Consider the following 25,687-nt stretch of genomic DNA (forward strand, 5'->3'; position numbering starts at 1 on the left):
ATGTTTGTAATGTAAGTAGGTTACCTTATCGCGTGAACGAATGACCAAATTTTCAGGTAAATGTCCCACTTAAGCTTCCGATTGTAATACAAGTTCTGACAATGTACTTGGATAATTGGTGTGTAATTGCTTTGAATACATCTTTTTAAAGCATTGTAAATTTACAAATAGAAAACAAAACGAATTATTCAACACACAACATGATCATTGAAGTCAATTGCACTCAGCGAGAGACCTGTTCAACAACGGTGATAGCTATACTACCTAACAAGCGGTCAAACCTTATCACCCTCTCCCGGACTACTGATATCTGCCATTCCACCTATTATCAGCTACGACCATGGTTCTGCGATTAGGACTGCTCTTGTGTGTCGGTAAGACTGTGAATGATTAACAGGTGGTGACATATTGTTTAAGCATAAAATACCATTCTGTTTTAAACATATTTTGTCAATATAAATGCACATTGGAATCAACATAGTTTGTCAAGTCCTTTCCAGCACTCCGTGATAAGGTTGCGAATACGCACCCATATCGTCAGTGTATTTCAACTAAAATTTAGTCAATGTTTATTTGTACTATTTAAGGAACATTTAATAGCGTTTAAAATGCCATCAATAAAAAATTCAATTTATGTTTAATAAGGCGTTCTGATAGATTAAAGACTTTGAAATTAGTTTGGACAATTATTGGAAACATCTTGAACTGAAATTAAATCACCTTGCTGGCTACAAATCTAACAACGGGAGTGATTTGTAAATTAAAATTGTTATATTATATGATATGGACATAGAGGTTACTGCATGCACCCATCATCTATCCTATCCTATTAAAAAGATACTGTTTCCCCTAAAATGTAACAGTCGTTCTTTAGAAGAATCGTAAATAAGAATTATACAATCATTATAACGGTGACCTCATCATTATACCTTTGTACTAAAGTAATCAGTTGCTAATAGGACTTCCAAGTTAATTTTGAAGGATCATTTATCGGTATTCAAATGGAATATAAATGTGTATTGTCATAACAAAATATAGCTGAATTTATCATCCCCAGAATTTTTTTAAGCTGATATGTTTCATTTGCAATGAACATTCAAGACGGACACGCTAATATAATACCTTATCAAACCTAAGGGGGTGGGGGGGTGTAATATAATGTTTAAAAAGTTACTTTTATTTACCAAACTTCTTTTGGTGAACATTAAAACCAAGGAAATAAATAAGTGTTTCTTATGTCTGAATTTTCAGCAATATATTCTGAAAAAAAAAACAATTTATAGAAAGGTTGATGAGTTTTGTACATTGAATAATAGATATGACATTTGTGACATTTGTCTCTTATCTTTACATTTGTATCCCTTACTTAATCCCCATTAAAAATAATTTAAAGAAGAAATATTTAAAAGCTATAGGGGGAAACACTTACATGAACAAGTTTATATCATAGTCCTTATTATTGTAAGAGAAAATGTTTTAATAAAATGTACAGTGTTTTTATTTCCTCTAAAACTATATTAAATACTGCTGTCAGTAAATGTGATCAAAGATTAAAACAGCATTTTTATTTGAGCTCTTCTTCATTAAAAACGACAAATCCGGAATTTCATTCCCCTTTCCGGTTTGTACTTTACACAATCCAAGATGGCGATCATCACTAACTAAATACACACGCTATTTCAGCGTTGTCAAATGCAATCATATGTGAGTAAATTAATTTATAATAGATGTAATAAGTGTTTGTTTTGTTAATCCAACAGTAGGTACCTCAATTAATCACCTATTGACCATGCTAAAAGGATCCGGTGGTAATTGCTTTAGGCTCCAGTGAGCACGCTTGCCGGACACCTGTGGGCTTGTCGTCCGGTCCCCCTCCCCACTAATTACAGGCCCCCTGTGGCAATACGCTTATCGTGCATCTGACCAGTGGGGTCATTGATGGACTTGGGTCAGCCGTGTAATTTAATCAGTGTCAATTTCTTGTGTAAAAAGACCACCTTCTGTTCAGTACAAATAACAAGGTGATACGGTTCACAGTTTAAGGTGATACGGGTCAATTAAGCTGATACGGCAGGGAGGATTTCAAACTGAAGCTGATACGGAGCCGTATCAGCTAAATGGCCTGGGGAGAACCCTGCCATTACGACACTTGTGTTTATGCTTGAATTGCGTGACAGCTTTATTTTATGCATTGTCTCAATATATAAGAGCATTAAAATGAAGTTTGCAAATAGTCTTAAGATGTGAGATGGGACTTAAGATTTAATGATTAGGAAAGAGAAATCAATTTGTATAGATACTTGCAGATTGTGATAAGACACGTCAGAAACTGATCTTTCCAGTATAGTCACCAGTCTAACATGTCATGGGGCTGACACATGCTGAAGTATAACACAGTGGTTTGTTTGCCATTTCCATGTCATAGGTTACCGTAATTACGACAACGTAGCAATATCATATATTTCAACTGGTTATGACCATCTTCCTACTTGGTTCATGTTGCCCCTGGTCTCGATGACCTGTACTATATGTTTATCACCAGGAATTGACATCCTCGATATCTAAGGGTACAGCTCTCAATACAAATATATATCTTCTCTCCACCACTTGGAAATGAACGTTACAAGCTCGCGGTGGTACAAAAGTCCTTAACAATTCGTAGAGCCAAATCTGTCTCAACTTCCATCCGAGCCTGTCGATTTTACCATTTCCCAGCAGAGCGATTCCTTTGATCTTCATCAAAGTTTTTTCTTCTTGTATCAAGGATCAAGGAGTAGCGTGAAGAACCTTCGATTTTATCACGATATCTGACATGTGAAGCCATTGGGTGTTGAGAAATAAGTTCATCGAGCATGGAACCATTGGATTTGCGAGAATGTAGTAGTGATAACTAATTCATTATATAATAAAACAGGTTTACCACTGGTGCTGGCGACCTGTCAGATCGGCTGGACAGAGTACAAAGAGGATTGTATCTGGTTTAGTCAAGGCAAGAAATCGTGGAACGATGCTGAGGTAGGTAATATAAAGCATAAATACAACCATGTATTATTGAATAAGACAATAAATTGGTTTCGTAATGTTTTTAATAAGTAGCCTTTTAACATTAACCTCAGATAAACTAGAAAAATATATCACAAATCATTTTTCCACTTAATTGTAATGATCGGTGAAATCTCCTGTCACCTACTAATGTAATCAAATATAACTTTTACACGGAGAGTTATCATCAACTGTTAAACTATGTCGATTTCGAAAAAAAATGAGTAGGTTATTTGCTGCTCCATGTGGTATATTTCACCATTTTGTGCTGATGTTAGGTACATATTGTTGAGGATGTCTTATATTTTGCTCTATGTGCTAACAGTGTTGGATATATATTCGTTTCTTCTTTTTTTCTTACTTCTTATTTTTACCAAATATCTGTATTACCATAACTAAAGATAGAATGTCATATCAACAGGCCGATTGTAGGTCCAAGACTGCCTGGTTACTGAGTGACGACAGCCAGGATAAACATGATTTCCTGGCCACCATTCTCAATGTGCTAAGAGGTAAGGCAACCCCGCTCACAATGAAAAAAGGGAAGTTAAGCAACCATCCTTAGAGGGTAAAGAGGTAAGGCAACCCCGCTCACAGTGGAAAAAATGTAAGTAAAGCAACCATCCTTAGAGGGTAAAGAGGTAAGGCAACCCCGCTCACAGTGAAAAATAGGTAAGCTAGGCAACCATCCTTAGAGGGTTAAGAGGTAAGGCTACTATTCTTAATGTACTGGGTCGTAAGACGACTATCCTCAAAAAGTTTAAAAGGAAACAATCTCCAATAAGTTCGCAGTTAAGACAACCATCCTTGGAGGGTAAAGAGGTAAGATATTTTCTTAGTAACTGTGCACGCTCGCGTTTATTTTACCACCAACCTTAGTTTTAAAATTAATTCATTGTCCCCAAATATCAAACCTGTGTATGATAATATTAATTGCCTCTTTTTGTTGCAAACGCACGGCATAGAGCAATGACATGTATCTTTATTCTTACAGCTTGGTAAATATCATGTATTAATCCTATTCTTACTATGAATCACTTTTTTGTTTCTGTGTCAATAACTTGATGTTGATGTTAATGTAAAAGTGGAAATACATTATATTGATAGTATATTTAGATATTTTATGCTTGAGCACACTGATGAAAACGTAATTCATTTTTGCATAAAATAGCTGACCTCAGCACAGTGCGTATTGGTATATATCGACCGCATAACTCGTTACACAAGTCGTGGAATATGTCCAGAAAGCCAATGTTGTTAAACTTCGTGAATGTTGAGAAATAAATGCCATTTTTGAAGTAGCATTATTTGGATATAATACTACTCGGTGATACAGAAGACAATATCTCATACTGACATATAAGGAACACTTAATCCCAAAAACCAATGTAGTAAACACCTTGTATCATTAACAGACACAATGCATGTTCTGGGGGACAAAATAAATGTCGGTGGACAACTTCGCAACTTACGACAACACGTGTCATTATAAGTGATAAAAATCGTTTAAACTAAAATAATCTATTTTAGATACTTACTTTTCGTGTTTAGCGCTTTGGGACAAGGGTTTTAGGGTTAGGGTTGATAAAGTGTGTGTTTTTTTGACCTTCATAAATCATTGTGTTGCTTGATATTGGAAATGTTTATATTATGTTTAGGTCGCGGTATAGCAGAGTGGTTTATAGGTGCTACCGACTACACGTTTGAGGGAAGCTTTAGATGGCTGGAGACCGGTGGTCCTCTGACCTTCACAAAATGGGCTCCAGGACAACCGAATGGGACTACAGTCGAAAATTGCCTGACACTGAAATGGGTAGATCGTGAATTGTTATGGGAAGACGAAAAGTGTTCTTCGAGAGGAAAGCGTGCGAATAACAATAACCACACCCACGTCCATCACACTCACCCACCACCCATGGGAATGTACTACTATATCTGTGAGACCAGGTAAGAAACCTTAGTCACGTCCCTCTCTAAATCCAACCTTCCATGGTGATGTACTACTATATGTGTTATACCAGGTAGGCAATCTTAGCCAAGGCCCTCTATAATGCCAACCTTCCATCATGGGAATGTACTACTATATATGTTAGACCAGGTAAGAAACCTTAGCCACGCCCCTCGCTTATGTCAACCTCACATGGGGATGCCATGGTGATGTACTACTATATGTGTTATACCAGATAGGCAATCTTAGCCAAGGCCTTCTATAATGCCAACCTTCCATCATGGGAATGTACTACTATATATGTTAGACCAGGTATGAAACCTTAGCCACTGTCTTCGCTAATGATAAATTATCATGGGCATGTACTACTATATCTGTGAAACTTGGTAAAAAAGCCATAGCCATGCCCCTCTCTAATGCCAACCTGTGAGAGCAGGTAAGAAACCTTAGCCACGCCCCTCGCTTATGTCAACCTCAGATGGGGATGCCATGGTGATGTATTACGATATAAGTAAGACCAAGTAAGAAACCTTAGCCACGCCACTCTCTAATGCTAACCAGGGGGTGTACTACTATATCTGTGACACCAGGTAAGATACATTAGCCACGCCCCTCTCTAATGCCAACCTCCAACCTCTTCTTGAATTCTAACTTCCCGTGGTGATTTACTGCTAAAACCAGGTAAGCAATCTTATTCGCGCCAATATCGAATGCCCACCACCCGTGGGGATATACTTTAACATCTGTTTATGTACCATGCTTACTAATTGAATTCAAAGCTTGAAACATGATAAACCTTCAAGCAAATTAATGTTGCTTCAGGCCGTTTAAGTGTTGAGAATGCATTGTATTTAGTTTATTAGTGAACTAGTTTATACGCTCGAACTTTGATTTACGTAGGGAAAATTAACAGATATACTTCCCTTAGTTTGTATTAACATAGCTAGATACATCGTATCTACAAAATATAGGCATCATCAAAATAATAAATAGTATAACTCTGTAATGCTATTTTAGCATTCATCGTTCAAACGTTAACCCTTGACATGCACCACAAACTCAACGAAATATAGCAAATAATTGAAAAAAATATATATATAAAAAATCTCAAATCCAGCGTACAGTAAATAACATATCAAAATGAGATAGCATGCGATATTTCTTTCCTAATTGTCCTGTAATATGAGCGTTTGATTATTCTTAAATATAAATATAGGTAGCGATAAATAGTTTTAAATGTCCATGTGACGGTAAAAATATAAATAAAGCAAAACTCGAAAACTAGTATAGTCGACGAGCGCTCTCGCCAATTTTGGGGCTCTTCATGCAATTTAAACGGAGCATATTACAAATGCTCAAATGAATACATTGTTCAATAGTAAAAGTTAATCAAAGTACTGAAAGTACTGAAAGCTAAGGCAAAAGATATATATATATTATTTTTGGAATAGAGAACAAAATAAAGACGAAGTTCCCATCATATTGTACAGAAGGATTTACTGTTAAATTATTATGAATCAAAGTTTTATGTAAAAGTGTACCACTGTGAAGTTATTCTTCTTGTGTGTACAGTATATCTTTATAGGTTTGTCAGAAGAGGGGTACCAAGTTTCCTCTAGAATATATAATTTTAAACCTTTGGATAATTAATTTGCATAGGAATTAGGAATTGCTTCCCTTTGTCCATACAATGTATTTCATAGAACATTAAAAACTGAAACTGGCATTTACCCCTTTGACCAATACCTGATTATTTTAAACCATTAAATAGATTATGCACAGATTGTGAACATCTTTGAACTTTGCCTTTGTTGTTGAATAAGATATCAACCCTTGCCTTATCTGACAAAGTTACTTGGCATAAAACCATTGACCAATCAGAGTACAGTATGCTAATTAATTAGGCATGGATTTCACTCAACTTTGAACTTATCGTCTAAGTTTGTATATTGATCAATATATATTCAAGCAAGTTATCTTGTAAAGTGTGCACATCGACCAGGGTTGGCATGCTTTTTAATACGTGTGAATTTTGTTCAAGTTTCAATTTTGCATCAGTCAGTGTATATTGTTACAGAACAATATTTATAAGGATGTTTACTTGCCGAAACTAAATTGTGGATAAGCAAGTGGATTACTGCTACCCATAAATTTACAAGTCTCTCAATAATTTTGAAAAACTTTTAAATAAAGTGTTTTACATATTCACTGCAGTGAAAAGGTCTCTTCTTATGAAAAATGGAACTATTTTGAATCTGTGTTCCCATGAACAAATAATATAAAAAGCACTCTAATTCAATATGATACATTGTTGTATGTTTCAATATTGAATAAGATAAACAAAATATAAACATACATACTCACACACACACACAAGATTAGGAGAGTTACATTATTTTCCCTCTATTTCCATTGCATAAATTCTTCACAAAGAAAACAACAACTTTATAGCATATGTTCAGCTTTATCATCTTCATAGGCTAGCATTTGAAATAAGATGCACATATTAATTTCAAATACATTTCAAAAGAGTACTGCAAATGTACCAGCTAGAACACATACTATGTTATTACAGTTGTCATGATTGTTGGTTTCAGAACTGATAGCATTGTGCAACAAATGTTGACAACAGGACTTATTGAAAGTTGAGGTTGCTTGTGTATATGCAAACAGGTAGTGCATGATTTAATGTTGAGAATGATGGATCAAGGTTTATAAAATTTGGTTTGAATACTTAGTTAGGAATGCACTGACAATTTCTCTGTCACATGTACATGAACAGGTTGTGAAGCTGTAGCCTTCACCTTGACTGAATGAAATTGACCTTAAAACTGTCTTGAACAATTGATGTATGAAATTTAGAAATGAAGTTTCAAGAAATATGGTTGAAAACTTAAGAAATAATTGCTTTCATTGACATTGATACAATCTTGTGTGCTATCCCTCTCATATATCACACAAGATTTAATATCAAATGTTGGACACAGTAAAATCGAGCGAAGTTAACAAATATCAAGTTACATATTATAACTTTTATTTTATTTTATTGATATTGATCATAAGCATTGTTAAAAGTACAATGTATACCAGGGATCTTACATTTCTTTTACTACTTAACATTTGCGTTGACTTTTAATTCATTGGACAAAAACTAAAAGGAAGCCATGACCAGTATTTCTATCTTTAAAAACATACTTTTAATTTTTTTTCCAATTTGCTCCCACCACCCATAGTGTTATATTGATCAAAACAAACGTTGTTTCCAACATTTGTGCCCTTAGTCAGTAGTGGGTGTTCAATCACATTCATCAGGGTTTCAGCATCAAGTAGGGGCTGTTCAATCACATTCATCAGGCTTTCAGCATCAATATTCACAGATTCAATCTGTTCCAAGTAAAGATCACTGACTTCTCCATTAAGGAAAAGTTTGCGAGGAAAGCATTTGAACTACATTTGAACTATTCGCTGATGGAAGGATCTGTGGACTCGGCTTTCATGTGTCTGAGAGAAAATGATTTAGTCAGAGGTTCCTCCTCTATAAAGTAACTGACAGATTTCAAAATGTCATGTCACTGTTGGTATAGTTCTTGCAGCCTTTTGAAAAAGTTCATGAAGTCCTCAAAGGTATGAGAGAGTTGGTACAGTTCCTATTTCTCATCCTCCTTTCTCCCATCAATAACCATCCCTGTCTGTTGTAATATTGATTGCTTTCCCCCCCTAAAATAGAACATAGTTACCATATAATTTCTGCACCAGCAATAATGTTTAGAGATGATATTCAAACAAATAGGAGGCATAGCAATATGAGCTTGTATAGTGAGAAATAAGGCATTAAAGCTGAGGAGTTCATTAAAATGTTTCAAAAACATTTCAATAAGTCAATCTCTTTGGTAGCAGAACTAAATATAAACAAAATGTACATTAAATTCAACTTATAACAGCACATCATATGGGGGCTTAAGACATCTAATTCCTTAGGTGGTAAAACATGTGTACATAAAAAGGTACCAGTAAAAACAAAACAAAATTAGTTTAAACACACGCACTTAGATATTCACGGTTTTCATTAATACAAAAGATGAAGCAGAACATCACTCTCCCCTGGTTGTTTCCATAAAGAAGAAATTAACCAGGAAACATGGAGATGTCCATTGCACTCCTTTATTTTGCTTACAATGTGCAAATGTGCCTACTATGTGCTAATAAGCTTTCCATGTTATGGTTTTGTTTTTTATGTGCTGTATGCAAATGTTCTAAATGTGCTTAAATTACCATGTGCTGATGTGCTTACCGTGTTCAATGTGCCTATTAAGTGCTTTCCAAGTGATAAACTCTTTTTCTGAGCTTACAGTATACTACATGTACATACATGTTTTTATTTTATTTTTCCATGTTGTAATATTTTGGTCTCTGTTATTATACTCATGTTTTGTCTTTGTAGCTTATGTTGTATGTTTTGCAAAATGGACGTAAAATATATATTTTTGTATCTTGTACGTGCTCAAGGATTTTATCTGTAGTTTTTGGGACTATATATAGAAAAACTTTACCCCAGTATGAGGAATTGTTTTACACATTTATCATAAAACAAGTTATGTTCAGATTTCAGACAGAAGATACTCTAAAATTGTACAACTCAGAAAAGGTTGAAAAATATTTATAGTTCATTTTTTTCTGCTTAGAAATATTTAATCTCTAAATTACAAATGATAACTGTTTTAACAGGTCTAGTTTCCGAATTGGAAACCAAACCCTGTCTGACCTATAAATGATCATTATATAAGGCCAATTAAAAGTTTAAAACAAATATTGAGTTTATGCTAACCCCACAGATACTGGACACACTAATAGTAATATGATGTGTATAAACTATGATATATTATACACACTATACTTATTGGTGTGTTCGACACCAGTGTGGTTAACCAGACTTATCTCAGATTTGTGTTCTACAATACCCTTAAGTTTTTATATGCACTGTTAAAGTCAGAACTCCTGCTCTATATTAGCGCAGTAAAGATATTTTTCAAATTAACAATAAAATGCCTAGCTAATACATACCTACCCTATTTTTTTCTGATAGTAGAAACACAAGTAATTTGTTTGGCCTAATGTTTCTGTCATTTCATAATATTTAGAACTACTATACTTGTTTAAGTTTCCAAAACATCAAGTAGTATAACAATTGAAACTTCAATGAAAGCCAACATCACAATGAATCTAATAATACAATGTTTATAACATGTTTTTTTTTAACTGAATGAGAAGAAATGTAAGGCCAAATATCCTCACAAACAACGCTTAAGTGAAATCAGTTTGCAACTAAGCAGTTCGAAAATTTTGCAACACGTCTGGAGAAAGACGTTCCTCGTGACGCTGTAATTCACTAGAGTAAAACGTCCGTTTATTATGTTTGTTTTTGCATAATAACTGCTATACATACCGTAGAAGCACCTTCCTTTTTGTCATCGCCGCTGACAACATGCGCCATTCTCTGCGGCTTCGGCCGCATGCTTGGCCACAAGTCACCGAAATCGGGATACATAGCCTTATTTATGAATCAGTAGTAGGTAAACATTGCAGAAGTGTATGTATATTGTTCATTGTCAATGCTGCTTAAACAACATGCCTAACATTAAGTCAACACTCGCCTGCATTTTCGTCTTTTCCGCTTCGCGTTGCGAATGATGTCTAGGCCTACACAAAACGAAAGTAAAATGTGCGCATGTCTAAATGTAAGGGAGATCACTCGTGTTTTCCCGCAGTATATGTCTGAAATCATTCCGAAGGTGTTGTTGTTTTTGTGTATATTGAAATAAAAGAGTCCTGTTATATGGTAATACTTCAATAAACGAAAAACACAAATCACACCAACAGACATATAAAATGTAGGCCTATCGGAGCATATTTTCGTTTCTGGCTGAGCTGTAATTAGCGAGAAGGCGATATAAAAATGCAATAGCATATCTTATGATGAAAATAGAACAAAATGATAATACTGCGAAGGTAAAAAAAGCCTTCAGGTTAGAATACCAATATGGAACTAGAGAAGGACAGTGGCTAGTTCTAACATGATTCCCGGTCTCATCTGCCCCGGCCGGTTGATCCCATTTTAGTTAGGCAAGCCTGGTGTGAATCACACGGAGGCGATTTTAGAATTAATTGACAGGATCCGTATCCATTAATAGGTTTGTAATATGAACTTTTTATGTTGATCTCCTACATAATTGTAAGTTATACTCCGCCTTATATTTCGTTAAATTATCAAGTTTACGTAACAAGTGCAAGCGAAATCCTAATTGACTGCCATGTTGGAAACTTCCTCAATCTTTCCGATATAGGTCAGACGTCTAAATATGGGTGTCATGACCAAATATGGAAATTGTAGTAAACATGACCGCATCAGTAGTAATACTATATTTGGCCGTGAAGGCCATATAAGGAAACGGATAACATCACGCGTGATCTAACATGGCCGTCGTTTCTTTTTTTAGAGTTTTTAGTAAGGATTTGTTATTTTAACGATGAACGAATATGCAATATTTTGATAACATTATAATCATATGAAGCGTGAATCAGATATATTATTACTGATTAGCACTTTTGATTATCCTCAGTTAGTTGGAACAGGACCGCTTCATAGCTCTGACCACGCAATATATAATTGTAAACAGGGACGTAAATGTCACCAATTTTAGCCAATCACAGGACAATATTTCCGTGTAAAGGGTTAATCCAGCGACAGTTCCAAGAGTAAATACGAAGTTTTAGAAGGATACTTAGTTCTAACTAAGAATAAGATTATATCCAATGACGTTTGAGTGAACTTGAGTCCGTGGTAATGGATTTTATTTGCAGTTTGTTTAGTATTACTAGAAGGTGACGTTATGTCTCGTTTATGAATANACCGGAAGCTGCGTGTAGCATGCATGACCTACAGTCAGGTAGCAGTTCCCGATTGAGATAAACAGAGGGCATTTTCAATAAGAATACGAGGTTGTGATAAGATCATATGTTCTACAAAGGAAAGGAATGATATTTACAAGCCATTCAATTGCATTTGAGTCCAAAGTTACGCATAATAAAGACAGTAGATCCGGTATATGATTCAATTTAGTACCAGTGGGTACCGCTAGAGGCCGTCTGTGTGAAATCGACATTTATGAATATCTTGAGCTCATTAACTAAAGTAATACCAATAGCTGGCGGCTCACGCCTTAGCTAAAAACATCTGATAGTAAAAAAGATTTTCAAAGCACAATACTTAGTTCATCCGAACATATTAAACATACGGAATTTGTAAATTTAAAATATATAAGAGGTGCTCGAAAGTTCCCGCGTTCAAGCCCTGTTTTATAATTTTAATAAACATGATCTCTTTTAACTCTCTTGCAATAGTATCTGATGTGTTCATTTGAATATAGGTATATATAAATACTAGGATTTAAAAAAAAAATACATTGTACATACTAATTAGAGTTATCAAGTGTTGAATGTACAGTGGTTTAATTGTGTAAATCCCAGTCAAACTGTTAGTACGGTTAAAGACAACAGATAAACTAATATCTATTATCGTAAAACTCCTTTACATTGGATTCAATTGTCTTTTACAGGAACGGGGATCATAACAGCGGACCGGTATTTGGTTAGATACACAACAATGGTTTCTGCGCTGGTACAGAATGTATCTTCTGTTAAGACAAATTAAATATTATGCAAAATCAGATTCAAGTTATATATGAATACATCCGTGTGACAAATATAGAAAAGCAGTTAAAAGAAGAAAAAAAACCACTTATTTGCAAATCGAAGAGAGCATTACAGCACCATCCAGCCATTTTCGTCATTGGGCACTCCTCATTGATATTAAAAGTTAATATAAACAATCCCTGTTTAACGCGTTCCGCATCGAATGCAGAAAGCAAAAAGAGGACACGGAGTCTATAGAACTTTTTATGACGTCATACAACTGTTGTCACCAAGATACTACCAACTAAATCAACAATAGTCTTCTAAGTAGTTTTGTGCTTTCACCTTGCTTTTATGATAACAACATTAATATGTATTTGATATAACTCCATTAATTAGGGTTGTTGACATCATTCTCGCTCAGGTTACTATCGAGTGTATCATCCAACGTATGTTTTTGGATTTTTGTTGAATTTTCCATAAGAATAAATTTCCAAACAAGACTGAATAAACGACTCAATAGCAATATTAAGTACAGTTTATATGTAGGTCTTTTAATTCGTAAACCAGACTATGAAATATTTTGAGTTACTATACAAATAATTTGCAGGAAGGAAAAATTTCACGGTGTCAAATATATAAAATGAAACGGACAGGAGAATCCGTGAAAACAAAGTCTACACTAGAAAATTTAAAATAAAGGAATGACTTAAAATTGATGTGTTATATATATCCACCTTTGTACAAGACAAATAATAGACACAATTTATATGTAATTACTATCCCACAACTTATAGATCCATGTGCCATAGACGACTCGTTGCTTAAGTAAAAGAGTAACGTTTTTGACTTTACACGTTAGTAAGATCTATATACAGTAGAAAGAACAGCCGAGTTTTAGAAATTCAGGTCAATTTGACATAAAAAGAGCAAAAAAAAGTAAATTTCAGGTAAACAAATTGACGTCAATTTGACCTGATATGGCGCTTAATTGAGCTGGGGGGGAAATCAGACTGAATTTAACCTGAATTTGACATGAGAATGTGGTGAATGTCATGTTAAAATATTATATGTTAAATTGACATCAAGAACTTTTGTTTGTGTAGTCGGCCTTAATTGCTATAGAACCTTTTGTATGTTTAAGTTTTACATGTCACACGTAATATTAAACTACTTCTCTTGAATGTTTGTCACACGAATCAAACATTGCATTGGTTTCTACTTTCATGTTAAAGATTTGTCACACATCGCTCTAAGTCTACTCTGACATTAATCCACACGTCACATAGTATTCTATTCAATACGTAGCTCGGACAAGTACTATAACGTCGTAAACTTTCACTTCAGTACTGCACTTACTCGCAAGAACACGTGGTTCTTTGAAGATCATATATAATTGAAAACTGAACGTCATATTATTGCAAAATTGTTCTTTTATTTCAACATGAATGTTTTGTTCTATGATCACTCCCGGCCTCACTTCCTGGTTAAGAAACAATAAAATACACGCTAATGGCATTTCATGCGTTTTTTTACCTGTTTAAAATATAATATATAACCCCACATAATATAAGGGTATAACCGGAGGTAGCTAGGGACGATACGTCAAAGTCTAAGTTTAATTCTGAGTCGAGTAGGCTTCCGAGAATAGTCAAACAGCCAGAGATTGTAATCACAGCCCACAGGACGTTCTTTATCCTGGTCACGTGACGGGAGCGGATTTGGTTAAATATAGCAGCAACAGCCGCCCCGGACACCACAACATAGACGTAATAATGTAGAATATAGCTGTTCTCCAGAACAGTTGTCTTCAGTGACGGCCCTCTAAATAACTGGAACAGTAGTTGTTGGATATTTTCCTACAAAATATACCAAATTGTTTTCGAAAGCAAACATTTCTTATTTCGGATTTGACACTCGTCATTATTTCTCCTGTACAGAACAATATATCGATCAACAACAACCAAAGTTTGTTTCGTTCCTGTTGTTCTCAGATGTTCAGACGTAGTAGGTAGGTAACGAGCCAGCGTAACATATACGACAATCAGTTATAGCATTATAGTCTTATTGGTTGGTGTATTTATATCAATATTTCATGTGCTACCTAAACCCCAATCACAATAACAATATTCTAGCATAACTTCTATCATTGCAACACAAAACAGCTGTATGATGTAGGGTAATTTATTATTGGTATACTGTATATATTACCAAATTTAACACGGGTGTATATCATATTCATCCCTGAATAAAATGTTCCTTACCATAATAAATAAATGTCTGCTCCCAAAGGCAAGTGTCAGAATGTGGAGACTGTAGAAAGTGACACTTACAGACGATATATATTGACCAACCAGGTCCCTGAAAATCACAAACGAACGGTGATGAGGACAGTTGACGGTGATATTGACATCCTTCACAATTTCAGTATCCCTAATTCCTTTTACATTTACGTGAATGTAAAGAAAACATATGAAATTGATTCAAACTGAATATTGTAAACACTGTGAAATAAGTGTCTGTATATTAACAATATGAATAAGGTATGTCTATAAATATAAACATTTTTATCTATACCCCCGAAGTTTTAAATCAAATCTTTAAAAGTTGTATCATCATTTAATCATATCTAAGTATTCTAAAAGAAGTGATATCACCATTAAACTGAATAAATACACTGTAAGTAGTCAATAGCTACGATTCTAAGAGAAGTGATATCACCATTAAACTGAATTAATAACCGGTAAGCAGTCAAAAGCTACAATTCTAAGAGAAGTGATATCACTATTAAACTGAATTAATACCCGGTAAGTAATCAATAGCTACGATTCTAAGAGAAGTGATATCACCATTAAACTGAATTAATACCCTGTAAGTAATCAATAGCTACGATTCTAAGAGAAGTGATATCACCATTAAACTGAATTAATACCCTGTAAGTAATCAATAGCTACGATTCTAAGAGAAGTGATATCACCATTAAACTGAATTAATACCCTGTAAGTAATCAATAGCTACGATTCTAAGAGAAGTGATATCACCATTAAACTGAATTAATACCCTGTAAGTAATCAATAGCTACGATTCTAAGAGAAGTGATATCACCATTAAACTGAATTAATACCCTGTAAGTAATCAATAGCTACGATTCTAAGAGAAGTGATATCACCATTAAACTGAATTAATACCCTGTAAGTAATCAATAGCTACGATTCTAAGAGAAGTGATATCACCATTAAACTGAATTAATACCCTGTAAGTAATCAATAGCTACGATTCTAAGAGAAGTGATATCACCATTAAACTGAATTAATACCCTGTAAGTAATCAATAGCTACGATTCTAAGAGAAGTGATATCACCATTAAACTGAATTAATACCCTGTAAGTAATCAATAGCTACGATTCTAAGAGAAGTGATATCACCATTAAACTGAATTAATACCCTGTAAGTAATCAATAGCTACGATTCTAAGAGAAGTGATATCACCATTAAACTGAATTAATACCCTGTAAGTAATCAATAGCTACGATTCTAAGAGAAGTGATATCACCATTAAACTGAATTAATACCCTGTAAGTAATCAATAGCTACGATTCTAAGAGAAGTGATATCACCATTAAACTGAATTAATACCCTGTAAGTAATCAATAGCTACGATTCTAAGAGAAGTGATATCACCATTAAACTGAATTAATACCCTGTAAGTAATCAATAGCTACGATTCTAAGAGAAGTGATATCACCATTAAACTGAATTAATACCCTGTAAGTAATCAATAGCTACGATTCTAAGAGAAGTGATATCACCATTAAACTGAATTAATACCCTGTAAGTAATCAATAGCTACGATTCTAAGAGAAGTGATATCACCATTAAACTGAATTAATACCCTGTAAGTAATCAATAGCTACGATTCTAAGAGAAGTGATATCACCATTAAACTGAATTAATACCCTGTAAGTAATCAATAGCTACGATTCTAAGAGAAGTGATATCACCATTAAACTGAATTAATACCCTGTAAGTAATCAATAGCTACGATTCTAAGAGAAGTGATATCACCATTAAACTGAATTAATACCCTGTAAGTAATCAATAGCTACGATTCTAAGAGAAGTGATATCACCATTAAACTGAATTAATACCCTGTAAGTAATCAATAGCTACGATTCTAAGAGAAGTGATATCACCATTAAACTGAATTAATACCCTGTAAGTAATCAATAGCTACGATTCTAAGAGAAGTGATATCACCATTAAACTGAATTAATACCCTGTAAGTAATCAATAGCTACGATTCTAAGAGAAGTGATATCACCATTAAACTGAATTAATACCCTGTAAGTAATCAATAGCTACGATTCTAAGAGAAGTGATATCACCATTAAACTGAATTAATACCCTGTAAGTAATCAATAGCTACGATTCTAAGAGAAGTGATATCACCATTAAACTGAATTAATACCCTGTAAGTAATCAATAGCTACGATTCTAAGAGAAGTGATATCACCATTAAACTGAATTAATACCCTGTAAGTAATCAATAGCTACGATTCTAAGAGAAGTGATATCACCATTAAACTGAATTAATACCCTGTAAGTAATCAATAGCTACGATTCTAAGAGAAGTGATATCACCATTAAACTGAATTAATACCCTGTAAGTAATCAATAGCTACGATTCTAAGAGAAGTGATATCACCATTAAACTGAATTAATACCCTGTAAGTAATCAATAGCTACGATTCTAAGAGAAGTGATATCACCATTAAACTGAATTAATACCCTGTAAGTAATCAATAGCTACGATTCTAAGAGAAGTGATATCACCATTAAACTGAATTAATACCCTGTAAGTAATCAATAGCTACGATTCTAAGAGAAGTGATATCACCATTAAACTGAATTAATACCCTGTAAGTAATCAATAGCTACGATTCTAAGAGAAGTGATATCACCATTAAACTGAATTAATACCCTGTAAGTAATCAATAGCTACGATTCTAAGAGAAGTGATATCACCATTAAACTGAATTAATACCCTGTAAGTAATCAATAGCTACGATTCTAAGAGAAGTGATATCACCATTAAACTGAATTAATACCCTGTAAGTAATCAATAGCTACGATTCTAAGAGAAGTGATATCACCATTAAACTGAATTAATACCCTGTAAGTAATCAATAGCTACGATTCTAAGAGAAGTGATATCACCATTAAACTGAATTAATACCCTGTAAGTAATCAATAGCTACGATTCTAAGAGAAGTGATATCACCATTAAACTGAATTAATACCCTGTAAGTAATCAATAGCTACGATTCTAAGAGAAGTGATATCACCATTAAACTGAATTAATACCCTGTAAGTAATCAATAGCTACGATTCTAAGAGAAGTGATATCACCATTAAACTGAATTAATACCCTGTAAGTAATCAATAGCTACGATTCTAAGAGAAGTGATATCACCATTAAACTGAATTAATACCCTGTAAGTAATCAATAGCTACGATTCTAAGAGAAGTGATATCACCATTAAACTGAATTAATACCCTGTAAGTAATCAATAGCTACGATTCTAAGAGAAGTGATATCACCATTAAACTGAATTAATACCCTGTAAGTAATCAATAGCTACGATTCTAAGAGAAGTGATATCACCATTAAACTGAATTAATACCCTGTAAGTAATCAATAGCTACGATTCTAAGAGAAGTGATATCACCATTAAACTGAATTAATACCCTGTAAGTAATCAATAGCTACGATTCTAAGAGAAGTGATATCACCATTAAACTGAATTAATACCCTGTAAGTAATCAATAGCTACGATTCTAAGAGAAGTGATATCACCATTAAACTGAATTAATACCCTGTAAGTAATCAATAGCTACGATTCTAAGAGAAGTGATATCACCATTAAACTGAATTAATACCCTGTAAGTAATCAATAGCTACGATTCTAAGAGAAGTGATATCACCATTAAACTGAATTAATACCCTGTAAGTAATCAATAGCTACGATTCTAAGAGAAGTGATATCACCATTAAACTGAATTAATACCCTGTAAGTAATCAATAGCTACGATTCTAAGAGAAGTGATATCACCATTAAACTGAATTAATACCCTGTAAGTAATCAATAGCTACGATTCTAAGAGAAGTGATATCACCATTAAACTGAATTAATACCCTGTAAGTAATCAATAGCTACGATTCTAAGAGAAGTGATATCACCATTAAACTGAATTAATACCCTGTAAGTAATCAATAGCTACGATTCTAAGAGAAGTGATATCACCATTAAACTGAATTAATACCCTGTAAGTAATCAATAGCTACGATTCTAAGAGAAGTGATATCACCATTAAACTGAATTAATACCCTGTAAGTAATCAATAGCTACGATTCTAAGAGAAGTGATATCACCATTAAACTGAATTAATACCCTGTAAGTAATCAATAGCTACGATTCTAAGAGAAGTGATATCACCATTAAACTGAATTAATACCCTGTAAGTAATCAATAGCTACGATTCTAAGAGAAGTGATATCACCATTAAACTGAATTAATACCCTGTAAGTAATCAATAGCTACGATTCTAAGAGAAGTGATATCACCATTAAACTGAATTAATACCCTGTAAGTAATCAATAGCTACGATTCTAAGAGAAGTGATATCACCATTAAACTGAATTAATACCCTGTAAGTAATCAATAGCTACGATTCTAAGAGAAGTGATATCACCATTAAACTGAATTAATACCCTGTAAGTAATCAATAGCTACGATTCTAAGAGAAGTGATATCACCATTAAACTGAATTAATACCCTGTAAGTAATCAATAGCTACGATTCTAAGAGAAGTGATATCACCATTAAACTGAATTAATACCCTGTAAGTAATCAATAGCTACGATTCTAAGAGAAGTGATATCACCATTAAACTGAATTAATACCCTGTAAGTAATCAATAGCTACGATTCTAAGAGAAGTGATATCACCATTAAACTGAATTAATACCCTGTAAGTAATCAATAGCTACGATTCTAAGAGAAGTGATATCACCATTAAACTGAATTAATACCCTGTAAGTAATCAATAGCTACGATTCTAAGAGAAGTGATATCACCATTAAACTGAATTAATACCCTGTAAGTAATCAATAGCTACGATTCTAAGAGAAGTGATATCACCATTAAACTGAATTAATACCCTGTAAGTAATCAATAGCTACGATTCTAAGAGAAGTGATATCACCATTAAACTGAATTAATACCCTGTAAGTAATCAATAGCTACGATTCTAAGAGAAGTGATATCACCATTAAACTGAATTAATACCCTGTAAGTAATCAATAGCTACGATTCTAAGAGAAGTGATATCACCATTAAACTGAATTAATACCCTGTAAGTAATCAATAGCTACGATTCTAAGAGAAGTGATATCACCATTAAACTGAATTAATACCCTGTAAGTAATCAATAGCTACGATTCTAAGAGAAGTGATATCACCATTAAACTGAATTAATACCCTGTAAGTAATCAATAGCTACGATTCTAAGAGAAGTGATATCACCATTAAACTGAATTAATACCCTGTAAGTAATCAATAGCTACGATTCTAAGAGAAGTGATATCACCATTAAACTGAATTAATACCCTGTAAGTAATCAATAGCTACGATTCTAAGAGAAGTGATATCACCATTAAACTGAATTAATACCCTGTAAGTAATCAATAGCTACGATTCTAAGAGAAGTGATATCACCATTAAACTGAATTAATACCCTGTAAGTAATCAATAGCTACGATTCTAAGAGAAGTGATATCACCATTAAACTGAATTAATACCCTGTAAGTAATCAATAGCTACGATTCTAAGAGAAGTGATATCACCATTAAACTGAATTAATACCCTGTAAGTAATCAATAGCTACGATTCTAAGAGAAGTGATATCACCATTAAACTGAATTAATACCCTGTAAGTAATCAATAGCTACGATTCTAAGAGAAGTGATATCACCATTAAACTGAATTAATACCCTGTAAGTAATCAATAGCTACGATTCTAAGAGAAGTGATATCACCATTAAACTGAATTAATACCCTGTAAGTAATCAATAGCTACGATTCTAAGAGAAGTGATATCACCATTAAACTGAATTAATACCCTGTAAGTAATCAATAGCTACGATTCTAAGAGAAGTGATATCACCATTAAACTGAATTAATACCCTGTAAGTAATCAATAGCTACGATTCTAAGAGAAGTGATATCACCATTAAACTGAATTAATACCCTGTAAGTAATCAATAGCTACGATTCTAAGAGAAGTGATATCACCATTAAACTGAATTAATACCCTGTAAGTAATCAATAGCTACGATTCTAAGAGAAGTGATATCACCATTAAACTGAATTAATACCCTGTAAGTAATCAATAGCTACGATTCTAAGAGAAGTGATATCACCATTAAACTGAATTAATACCCTGTAAGTAATCAATAGCTACGATTCTAAGAGAAGTGATATCACCATTAAACTGAATTAATACCCTGTAAGTAATCAATAGCTACGATTCTAAGAGAAGTGATATCACCATTAAACTGAATTAATACCCTGTAAGTAATCAATAGCTACGATTCTAAGAGAAGTGATATCACCATTAAACTGAATTAATACCCTGTAAGTAATCAATAGCTACGATTCTAAGAGAAGTGATATCACCATTAAACTGAATTAATACCCTGTAAGTAATCAATAGCTACGATTCTAAGAGAAGTGATATCACCATTAAACTGAATTAATACCCTGTAAGTAATCAATAGCTACGATTCTAAGAGAAGTGATATCACCATTAAACTGAATTAATACCCTGTAAGTAATCAATAGCTACGATTCTAAGAGAAGTGATATCACCATTAAACTGAATTAATACCCTGTAAGTAATCAATAGCTACGATTCTAAGAGAAGTGATATCACCATTAAACTGAATTAATACCCTGTAAGTAGTCAAAAGCTACGATTCTAAGAGAAGTGATATCACCATTAAACTGAATTAATACCCTGTAAGTAGTCAAGAGCTATGATTCTAAGCGAAGTGATATCACCATTAAACTGAGTTAATACCCTGTAAGTAATCAATAGCTACGATTCTAAGAGAAGTGATATCACTATTAAACTGAATTAATACCCTTAAGTATTCAATAGCTACAATTCTAAGAGTAGGGATATCCCCATTAAACTGAATTAATACCCTGTAAGTAGTCAAAAGCTACGATTCTAAGAGAAGTGATATTACCATAAAACTGAATTAATACCCTGTAAGTAGTCAAAAGCTACGATTCTAAGAGAAGTGATATCACCATTAAACTGAATTAATACCCTGTAAGTAGTCAAAAGCTACGATTCTAAGAGAAGTGATATCACCATTAAACAACTGAATTAATACCCTGTAAGTATTCAATAGCTACAATTCTAAGAGAAGTGATATTACCATTAAACTGAATTAATACCCTGTAAGTAATCAATAGCTAAAATTCTAAGAGAAGTGATATCACCATTAAACTCAATTAATACCCTGTAAGTAGTCAAAAGCTACGATTCTAAGAGAAGTGATATCATCATTAAACCGAATTAATACCCTGTAAGTAGTCAATATGTACGATTCTAAGAGAAGTGATATCACCATTAAACTGAATTAATACCCTGTAAGTAATCAATAGCTACGATTCTAAGAGAAGTGATATCACTATTAAACTGAATTAATACCCTGTAAGTAGTCAATAGCTACGATAGGAGCTAGTTAATCGTGATTATATCGGGTCCACAACACTTATGACTTATTGGCTGCATACTTATACATTGGTCTATTATAAAATGATATATCTAAGTGTATTGTATTGTTTAATTGTATTACCTGCACCAAAGGGTTGCCGAGGAAACGAGGAACACACCCAGGATGAAGTAGTCCGTCAAAATGTTGTAATACAGATCTACAAATGACGTAATATTTGGCACTTGAGTTAGCGACCAACCTCTCAGCGATTTCACTAACACTTGTAATCCATCTTTGACTTTCCGATGAACTTTCTGTTTAACGGATGCATTTTTCATTTCACAGTCTGTCAGGTCCCAGTTATATGGTTCTGTCCATTGGCCAGCCCCGGGGTATAACATGTTGAACAGGACCCTCTCCTTTTTATTCGTTAAAACATTTTTCGCCTCCCCAAGAATTTGGAATTGTTTTGTGGTATCGCACTGTGGAAAATACATTAAATACAGTTAACTGTTTAGATTAATCAAGTAACACATGCTTGTGTCAAGAGTTCATTCACCAGCGACTTTAAGCAGGACTTTGGAAAACAAAATAAGTTGATTTTTCACTGATGTCACACGTTGTGTTGACGCTTGGTGTGACATAAGTAACATATAAAGTAGCGAGGCCTTATGAAGCAATTTAACATCGTTAGCTTGATCATCTAAATATTGCATTATTAAAGTTAAAACGTGTCAAGTAAATAGTACTTGTCCTCAGATAATAAGGGGACAATGATTGAGATTAAACCACATAGACATTCTACGGTGGGAAAAATACGAAAATATTTAGAGAATGTTTTCCGCTGAATTTCTTTCTTATTTTCACTTGTGTTGCAGAATTCTTCAACGTATTCACTCATACTTGTGTACTGTTAAACGAACTGAAGTTTTCAGCCACACGGGTGTAATATTAATAATGGGTTTCAATTAGATCTATACAAATTACCCCACTGGTATCCGGATGTAGTCTCAAAGCCAATTTTCGGTATGCTGTCCTGATCGTGGACACCTTGGCCGTACGTCTAACGTGGAGCACCTGGTAATAATCAATGTCTGTCTGAAAGCCTCCATAAGTAGTGGTGATCACACCAAACACAAGTAGTATACTCATCATATAATGGTGACGCATTTTTTATCTGAAACGAAACAGCAATAATAATCGAGAATATGTGATGTTATTAACAATTATATAGCGCTTAATTCTTAATTCTATTTCAAGTAATTGCTAATTATTAACCAACTAACTCAATAGATATTAAGTTTGTTTTTAACACAAACATAAATTGAAAACGTATACACAACCACAGCATAGACTGAAACAACTCTGAGGTGTTTGAAAGGAAAGAAACTGGAAAGTGAGACAATCAAATAATCCTTCTCGGTTAGGATGGAAGGGGAATCGATAAACAGAGACGAGGCGGGATGCGTCATATTTATGATCATCTAAGGGGCGGAATTAGTAAACACATTACCCGTCCCTCTGACTGACTGTAACATTAGATTGTTTTTGGCGAAACATCTCGATATTTTCTCACAGCTCAATTAACTGTTTCGGCACATTGTGGTTAAGTGAGTATTCAGCAGTTTAAAGTCGAAACACCGGTCATTTGCGCTCTTTTCTTGACAAAGGATACAAACGTTTTCGAAAGCTTGCAAAAGTTTTCAGTAACTGTTTGTATTCAAAACAAGCTTAGCATTTATTATTTATACCAAACTGATAAATCTCATTCCGAATAATCCGATAACAGATTATGTTTTCATTTCATCATAATCATTTGGTACATAACAATCGCTTTCCCTGGTGATTTAAGCTAAAATTAATTATGATTGGAATAACCTGACTGTGTCAGTTTGTATAATCGTAACATTTACAGCAGGCAAAGGGACACTATTTATAATAACCTTATGCTACCGCCAGTAAATCGAACTGCAATTGATCGGTGTAACTCAGTTAAGTCACTGTAAATAGATAGGTCTTAAGGTAAATTTAACTTAAGTCAATACTTTACTGTAACTGGTTTCTAACTGAACGATGAGTGGCCTGAACGTACTTAATTACGACAAATATGAGAAACTTGATTTTTACCGGAAGCCGAGTGGAGTGTAAACACCGTCATGTCTACCTGTGATTGTAACCGGAAGCTGAGTGGAGTGTAAACACCGTCATGTCTACCTGTGCTTGTTACCTAATGCTGAGTTGGGTGGGAACACCGTCATGTCTTTCTGATATTGTAACCGAAATATGAGTTGAGTGGAAACACGTCATGGCTATCTGTGATTGTAAACTGACGCGGAGTGAAGTGGCGGTTTATTTCAAATGCTGTAAATGACATAACAAATGATCGCGTTAATAGAATGATAGATTAAAAAATTGCCGGACCTTCTCATATTTTTTTATCACAACAGAGGACAGACGTCTTATATCTTATGGCGTCTAACTGTCACTATACACGTGTTTGAACCACACGTTTGAACCACACACATGTGTACTAGATGCAAGTGACTAGTCAAGCGCGAATTTCGACAATGATCACTGCATATATACTAGGACGCATTTTAACAGTTGACGATACAAACCGGTATACAAGTTAACAAGGGCTACTAAGAACGGAGAATGAAAGAAGGGTGTATGCTACTATTTATCAGGGTAAACAAGTACGGTTTTATGACATGTGTCGTCGTACGACGTGTATATTTTATTTATATACAGCTATTGACTATTGTAATGTTTACGTTTACAATAGCTGCACTGGCACACCGAGTTAACGACCCTATGGTAATCGATAACTTCCTTTACGCTTAATGGAATACACATATGTATACCGTTTAACCACCCGAAATATAGCTAATGTAACTCCCTAAAGGTCATATGAACGCTTTCTTCCTGTTTTGTTCGAAAATAATCGTACATTTGTTCTTATAATATACGTATAACAATGTGTTACCTGTATGCGAGATCTAGGTAAATGCTACTGGATAGACTAGTATACATACCTGAAGCATTAAGTTACCTGTGCGACCCACACAGAAGATTAACAATTCCCATAACACGCGCTCTACATATGTCCTAACCGTTTCTATAGGTATCGGTCACTTACCTGTATTTTGGACCTAAGTAGGCTCGCTGTTCCTGCTGGCTTGATCGGAAGAACTAAATTGGGCGCATGCAATATTATTG

At 34.1% G+C, this 25,687-nt stretch overlaps 2 protein-coding genes across 2 annotated transcripts; one reads left to right on the plus strand and one right to left on the minus strand.

Annotated features, from left to right (window-relative positions):
- The first annotated feature begins 271 nt into the window (after positions 1 to 271).
- LOC110460935 (perlucin-like protein) lies at positions 272 to 12,711 on the plus strand. The gene is made up of 5 exons (XM_021514168.1): positions 272 to 374; positions 2,915 to 3,015; positions 3,464 to 3,554; positions 4,701 to 4,989; positions 12,604 to 12,711. Exons 1-5 carry the CDS (start codon positions 341 to 343, stop codon positions 12,638 to 12,640), a joined length of 552 nt encoding a protein of 183 aa, XP_021369843.1. The 5' UTR covers positions 272 to 340; the 3' UTR covers positions 12,641 to 12,711.
- Positions 12,712 to 12,811: 100 nt separating this feature from the next.
- Positions 12,812 to 25,687, minus strand: LOC110460927. Its single transcript, XM_021514155.1, has 5 exons — positions 25,608 to 25,687; positions 23,456 to 23,645; positions 22,610 to 22,950; positions 14,944 to 15,040; positions 12,812 to 14,538 (listed from the first exon to the last, which is right to left on the minus strand). The coding sequence occupies exons 2-5, from the start codon at positions 23,636 to 23,638 to the stop codon at positions 14,212 to 14,214; spliced, it is 948 nt and encodes a 315-aa protein (XP_021369830.1). The 5' UTR covers positions 23,639 to 23,645; positions 25,608 to 25,687; the 3' UTR covers positions 12,812 to 14,211.

Source organism: Mizuhopecten yessoensis, unplaced genomic scaffold (assembly GCF_002113885.1).
Source record: "Mizuhopecten yessoensis strain PY_sf001 unplaced genomic scaffold, ASM211388v2 scaffold1379, whole genome shotgun sequence".
Lineage (NCBI taxonomy): Eukaryota > Metazoa > Mollusca > Bivalvia > Pectinida > Pectinidae > Mizuhopecten > Mizuhopecten yessoensis.

Coding starts and splice junctions, on each gene's coding strand:
- LOC110460927 (XM_021514155.1), bottom strand. CDS start 23,638: ATGCGTCACCATTATATGATGAGTATACTACTTGTGTTTGGTGTGATC. Junction 15,041..22,609: donor TCGGCAACCCTTTGGTGCAG/GTAATACAATTA, acceptor TGTGATTTTCAG/GGACCTGGTTGGTCAATATA. Junction 14,539..14,943: donor GCAGACATTTATTTATTATG/GTAAGGAACATT, acceptor TATATTTTGTAG/GAAAATATCCAACAACTACT.
- LOC110460935 (XM_021514168.1), top strand. CDS start 341: ATGGTTCTGCGATTAGGACTGCTCTTGTGTGTCG. Junction 3,555..4,700: donor CATTCTCAATGTGCTAAGAG/GTAAGGCAACCC, acceptor TATTATGTTTAG/GTCGCGGTATAGCAGAGTGG. Junction 4,990..12,603: donor TACTATATCTGTGAGACCAG/GTAAGAAACCTT, acceptor TGTCTTTTACAG/GAACGGGGATCATAACAGCG.